The 6,639-nt window shown below is 52.2% G+C and overlaps 1 protein-coding gene across 1 annotated transcript; it reads right to left on the bottom strand.

The window, feature by feature from the left end:
• Positions 1 to 1,635: 1,635 nt before the first annotated feature.
• Positions 1,636 to 6,114, bottom strand: MAGEB17 (MAGE family member B17). Its single transcript, XM_035288693.3, has 3 exons — positions 6,043 to 6,114; positions 4,191 to 4,277; positions 1,636 to 3,216 (listed from the first exon to the last, which is right to left on the bottom strand). Exon 3 carries the CDS (start codon positions 3,165 to 3,167, stop codon positions 2,160 to 2,162), a length of 1,008 nt encoding a protein of 335 aa, XP_035144584.1. The 5' UTR covers positions 3,168 to 3,216; positions 4,191 to 4,277; positions 6,043 to 6,114; the 3' UTR covers positions 1,636 to 2,159.
• Positions 6,115 to 6,639: the final 525 nt, after the last annotated feature.

Here is a 6,639-nt window from a genome sequence, read left to right as displayed (position 1 = left end):
GGTTCTTTCTCTGTGAAGCAGATTTGATAAGGCCTATCCTCTTGGACTGAGGGCATCTGTAAAATGGACACTGTGAACCCAGGACAGTGTCTGGAAAGTATGGAGAGTTTCTAAATGGCAATTACTTACCTTGACTATTTGGACCCCAGAAAATACCATGCACTACATTGATATTTTCTTTTTCTCTTTTTTTTCTTCCTCTTCTTCTTTTTTTAACCTAGGGGATGTCAAAGACTATGCAGTCTTTCTTCTGTGACAAAGAAAACCAAATCAGCCAAAATGCTGTGTGCTGAATCCAACTGAGTAATCATTCCCATGAGAGGATCAGTCATTTCAACTGGGTATGAAGACTTCCCCAGTCAGATGCACCACGAAGATGCTAGAAGGTGTGCAGAGGACAGACATCTTTCCTGCCTTCCAGCTGCCCTTGCATTGAAACTATCCCTAGTTTCATTCACCACCACCAAAACTCTGGACCATGCTAAGAACTGGCCATCCTATGTAGTTCACCTCATTTCCACTCCCTTTTAATGGAGCAGTCCAGCTCCCCCAGGCCAGGGACAAATAGACCAGGTCAGTGGCTGCTGGACATCCTACCTGAAGGGGGCATCACCCTCATTCTCAGAAACAACCTGACACAGAGGGCAAACCACCTATATAGTACGCTGTGCTCACTGGCATGGGGACACAGCACAGGAGTCCCTCCAATCCTGTCCCAGGTGGGGATGCACCTCTGGTCTACCTCATCCCTAAGGAACTGGTGGGACCACTTTTGCCTTGCAGTCCTAGTCTGTCCACTCTGAAACCCACCACCTGAGGGTCTGGCCTCTGCTTGCCATTTCAGTAATAGCCTCATCTAGCCCCCGATGCAGGCTAACTTGAAATGCCCGCCTACTGAGGAACTGGCAGTGTCCCAAGTTCCCAGCCTGCCCTGTCCCAGGGCATTTATAGTGGGGGAGGAGGTGATGCGGGGAGGATCCTATCTTGAATCTCCTCCCTCCTCTCCAGTCCCTTGATTGCCCCTTAGGTATTCCAGTGTATCTCCCCTGCCCACCCTCCACTCCACTGTGTTCCTAATAGGAGAGCTGCTCTTGGATTCTGAAATATCATTGGCAGGGGCTGGGGCTTTCCCAGAACTGGCATGAAGACTGTCAAAGAGCAGATGTTCAATTCCTGTTTGGTGAATGAATAACTTGGATGTTTGTCCCCTCCAAATGTCATGTTGAGATGTAATGCCCAGTGTTGGAGGTGGGGCCTGGTGGGAGGCATTTGGACCATCAAGGAGGGTCCCTCATGGCATCCTGCTGCCCTGGCCATAGTAAGTGACTTCTCACAAGATCTGGTCATTTGAAAGCATGTGGCGCCTCCCACCCCCGCTCTTCTTGGCTGTCTTCCTCCTACTGCTGCCATGTGACATGCCTGCACCCTCTTCCCCTCCTGGCATGAGGAAAAGCTCCCCAAGGCCTCTCCAGAAGCAGTTGCTGGTGCCATGCTTGTACAGCCTGGTGAACTGTGAGCCAAGTCAACTTCTTTTCTTTAGAAATTACCCCATCTCAGGTATGCCTTTAGAGCAGTAAGTATAAGGAACAAAAGAGCCAGTCAACAAGTGTTCTCCTTTATGAGGATTTAATTTCGCCAACATTCTTGAATACACATAGTAACTATAAGTATATAGCTTTTCATTTGATCACAACAAAAGACTTAAAGAAATAAGATTTTAAAATGTCAAAGGTTGCCAATCAATTGACATTTTTTTCCCCACCATCTTGTGATCCCAACTGATTCAGTGTTCAGTTTTTTCAGTTTAAAGCCAGTCCTTATTCCAATGCTATTTCTTCTGGCATTAGATCACAATCTAATAAGTAAAAATTTCCAATTTGTTTTACAAAATGTAAGAACATCACTCTTTAATGTGATAAACAGCAACCATTGTGTGAGGCACCTAATTCATGAACTTAGATTCTGAATCAAAGTCAATCTCTTTCAAAGGAACATACGGTAGACACAGAAGAGAAAGAGGAATCTACAAGTAGCTTGCAAATAACCAGAACACAAGAAAGACACAAGCCTTGGACTCTCTCCAGCCCCACCTCACCCTCAAATACTCAGATGGTGGACAGCCCTTTTCAGACTCTTAGTGAGGACTGCCTGAGACTTCCCTAGGGCTGGGAGGACCTGCTAGATCTGGCCCTGGCTGCCGCTCTGGTTGCCGCTCTGGCTCTGGCTCGCTCTTCCTCATCTCTCAGAGCCTCCTCATACTGGGGCTGGTAGGTACTGGCAACGGTATCATTGAGCTTGGCCACAAACTCCAGAACTTTCATTTTGCTGATTTCAGCGTAGGCCCTGGGACCCCACAGGAACTCGTAGCGTGGAGGATCACTGCCGGGCACCTGCTGGTTCTCGAGGTACCCCTCGCGCACCAAATCTTTCGTGACAAGCTCCTGGGGCTCCCCAAAGATGAAGTCCTCCGTACCTTTATGCATCCCTAATGCACCCAGGCATTCCCACATCTCTTCCTCAGTGGCACGGTTGCCATGCATGAAGATCACACTCAGGAGAACCATCAGGAGGCCGCTCTTGGGAAAGTCCCCGCCATCGCTCAGACTCTCTTGATTGGGAAAGCCCAGCTTGCTGACAAGGATATATAAGTGATGTCTGGGGTCCATTTCCTTCAATTCTAGGCCAAAGACCAACTCCACATTCTCGGCACTTCTCCGGAGGATCTCAGGGAAGTGCCGCTTGTACTTTCTGTCGATAACCTTCAGCATGGCTTCCCTCGTAAAGAGCTCTTTCCTCGTATACTTGTTGAGCAGGAACTGCACCAGTTGGCCCGTCTTCACATCCAGAAGGTCTTCTCCTGAGCTCTCAGAGAAGGACAGGCCTCGGGAAGAGTTGGGACTTTCCCCGTTTTGGCCCTTGGCACCTTCATCAGAACTTGTGAGCGAAACAGCTGCAGCTGGAGAGCTGGGGTATCTAGCTTTCTGGGACTCCTGAGGAATGCCCTCAGCTGGGAAGCTCTGGGAAGCACTCTGGCATGCAGGAAAGGAGGATGGCAGCCCTTCCTCCTCTGCTGCGGTGGCTTGAGCACCCCTGAGACATCGGTCTTCACCTCGAGCCTGGCAGCGTTTCTTACGGGCACGACGCTTACTCTCCTGACCGCGAGGCATGATTACTGTGCTCAGGGGCAGGAGGCAAGAGGGCACAGGAGGCACGCACCTGGAGCAGGAGGACCAAAAGATGTGAGCCCCTCAGCAAGGAGGTACCACCTTGGCTATAGGGAGGCCCCTATGCAGGCGTCCTTGAGGACCCTGCTCCACACCCCCAGCTGGCTCCTGCTCTCCAGGTCAGCCTATCCCCTGGGGACCCTGGGGAGGAAGTCACAGTGTTCCTTGTCCTGGAGCCTGCCAGCCCTGCCTGGGACCAAAATCCTCATTTCTCTGTTTCCTCTGAGGGGAAACTGAGGCCACCTGGACTTGACATCCCTATCTGGGGCCTCAAACCGCTGACAGAGAGGGATCCTGAGGTGCTCTTGCTAATTTGGGGCAGGTGGCTCCACACTCCTCAGGGTCTTCACTGTCTGAGGCCCCTCCCTTCAGGTCAAGGCCTTCACCTTGTGGAGACCCTGCCGCCACCCCAAGGGGAAAGAAAGCATGAGTCCCCTCCAGCCACTCCTGTTCATTGTCTTTCTGGACTGGTAGCCAAGTCTGGACTCTCAGAGCCTCTGATATTCTGGGTTTGGTGGCCCTGTTAGTCTTCACTTAGGCAGGATATGGGACATGTCCCTCAGCCCACCATATTCCTCCAGCCTCAGCCCCAGGCTGTGTTCACCCTGCAAACTCAGGGGCTAGAAGTGGGGGGCCCTCTATCTGATTTCCTTTCCTGGGGTTTCCCAGGCCTGAGAGGGAAGCCAGACTTTGTGGTGCCCCTGGATCCCAGTGAGTGCTCTCCTCAGCCCTCACTCAGAATCTTAACCCTGACTCCCGTCACTACCTGGAAAACACCCCTGTCTTAAGCTGAGACTTAGTCCCTCATACCAGCTCCTCCATTCTGTAATACCTCTAGGAAGTAGTGACAGTCACCTCAGCTGGCCACAAATGCTCATCATTTCCCAAGACTGGAAACAGTGGAGATTTTCTGTGTTGGCCCCACAGTTACACATGGGTGGTCCCCTCAGTCCTCAGGGTCCTCACCTTGACTCCTGGCAAGAGCTTAACAACCTCCAGCAGCTGTCTTGAGGCTGTCCCTTTTACCCAGGCTCTTCACCTTCCCAAGATGCCCTGTGGAGAAATGCCACTCACCATGCCAATGTGCCTGGGTCTCCCAGGGGTCAAGGTGGGGGTGGTGCTCTATATGGACTACTTCTCCGTGGGAGGGGCTCCCTCTTCTCATTCAGTGTTCTCCCCTTGACTCCCAGCAGGTACTCCTCCTCCCCACCCCACCATGAATGGGGCCTCGCTCATTGGTGCAAAAGAGCCACTTTTCTGAGTCGCCACCCCCCCGACTTCAGGACACAAGGGGTCACCAAATGCTAATGGCTCTGGGCATGGTTTCCCAAGGCACACAGAAGAGCTGGGACTTTATGTGGTCTCCTGTGTTTTTGCGTGGTTGTTTTCCTCCCTCCTCATGCAGAACTTCTTTTTAAAAATCTATTTATTTCTTTGGGAGGCTGAGGCAGGTGGATCACGAGGTCAAGAGATCGAGACCATCCTGGTCAACATGGTGAAACCCCGTCTCTACTAAAAATACAAAAATTAGCTGGGCATGGTGGAGCGTGCCTATAATCCCAGCTACTCAGGAGGCTGAAGCAGAATTGCCTGAACCCAGGAGGCGGAGGTTGCAGTGAGCCAAGATTGCGCCATTGCACTCCAGCCTGGGTAACAAGAGCGAAACTCTGTCTCAAAAAAAAAAAAAAAAAAAGTATTTATTTGAGACTGAGTCTTGCTCTGTCACTAGGCTGGAGTGCAGTGGTGCAATCTCTGCTCACTGCAATCTCCACCTGTCAGGTTTAAGTGGTTCCCCTGCCTCAGCCTCCCAAGTAGCTGGGACTACAGGCGAGCTACCATGTGCCTTGCTTCTTGACCAGTCCTGGGACTCCATCCTCACCTCACGACAGGCCACATCCTTTACAGCAAGGTCCTTGCTTCCATGAGACCTCAGATTTGAACTTTCAAGGTAAGCCGCATCTTCTCAAGGCTGTTTAGGGCCTTCAGGGCAGGGGTGGGACTGTAGGGGACCCCACTGTTCTACCTCAGAGTTCTGAACTTGGCTCAGGGTGGGACCTCCAACTCTTTGGGACACGCGACTCACGTCACTCTACAGACCTCACTCAGCCAGGCCCAGGCCCAAGCTCTCACGTATTAAAGTTGTTAAAGGGAAAAGTCAGGGCATGCCCCGTCTGGCTATGCCTGCACGGGGTCCCCTAGAGCTGACTACAGGGCAGCAGAAACCTGGCTCTCTGGCTCCCTTACTTTTTTTTTCTTTGTGACAGACCCAGGGTCTCACTCCGTTGCCACGCTTATGGCGTGACCATCGCTCACTGCAGCTTCGACCTGCTGGGCTCAGGTGATCCTACCGCCTCAGCCTCCCAAGTTGCTCAGACCACCAGGCGCTGGCCACCATGCCCTGCTAGTTTTTGCTCTTTTCTTTCTTGGAGAGAGCGAGTCTCGCTTTGTGGCTCAGGCTGGTCTGAAACTGCTAGGCTCAAGCAGTCTTCCCGCCTCAGCCTCCCAAAGCACTGTGATCACAGGTGTCAGCCACCACGCCACCTTATGTGCCTCCCATGTTCGGGAGAGGTCCCCTTATCAGCATCAGGGACCTCCTTATGATTAGGGCCTAAGTGTCCGTCCCTCTGCAGAATCGGGGCCTCACCCTCACACCAAGCCCTCCCTCCCCCCATGCCCTCTCAGAAGTCAGCGCCACAGCTTGACTGGAACTTCCCATGGCTGAGGGAGGTAGGTGCCGAGAAGTGGGAGTTGGAAGACGCAGTGGGGTCGCCTTGGCTGCATGCGGGTGGACCCTTCAGTCTGAGATCAGGGTCCTCACCTTAATACCCAACCAGTCCTGGGGTTCCAGTAGCCTGAGTTGGCGTCCCTCAGACGAAGAACCTCACCTTCTGTCAGCTTCCCCGGCAGGCGGAAGTCTGAGTGAGTCACATCCGGCCGAAGCCCTGTGGGGTCTGCTCGGGGACCCTTTCTGCATAGAAGTCCTTTCTGCATAGTAGTCCTTTCCGCTGTACTCAGTATCCTCTCCGGGACTCCTGTTAGTGTTCAGTTCTCCTCCCTCAGCTGAACTGTGCTTCTGCCTTTAGAGAGAGTCACTACCCTCCTTAGAGCATCTAAGCAGGAATAAGGCAATTCTCAGCTGAGGTGTTTGCTATTCCTGATAGGATTAATCATTTTTTTTATTTTTGTTTTTATTTTTTGCTCATAGCCATTCCCTTATGTCACTCAGGGTCCTCACTTTGATTCAAGTCAGTTTCTGGGGCTCTGCTATGCACAGCTGGGGCTGCCGCCACTAGACCAAGACTCTCCTTTCCATGAGACCCTCCAGGCCAAAATGACAGTCACCTCAACCTGACAGCTCTTCCTGGGCTTCCCAAGTCACAGGAGGGGTGAGGATGCGGTGGCAGGAGTGGGGATG

Source organism: Callithrix jacchus, chromosome X (assembly GCF_049354715.1).
Source record: "Callithrix jacchus isolate 240 chromosome X, calJac240_pri, whole genome shotgun sequence".
NCBI lineage: Eukaryota > Metazoa > Chordata > Mammalia > Primates > Cebidae > Callithrix > Callithrix jacchus.
The sequence above is the reverse complement of the archived record's forward strand: the minus strand, read 5'-3'. Positions and strand labels throughout refer to the sequence as shown.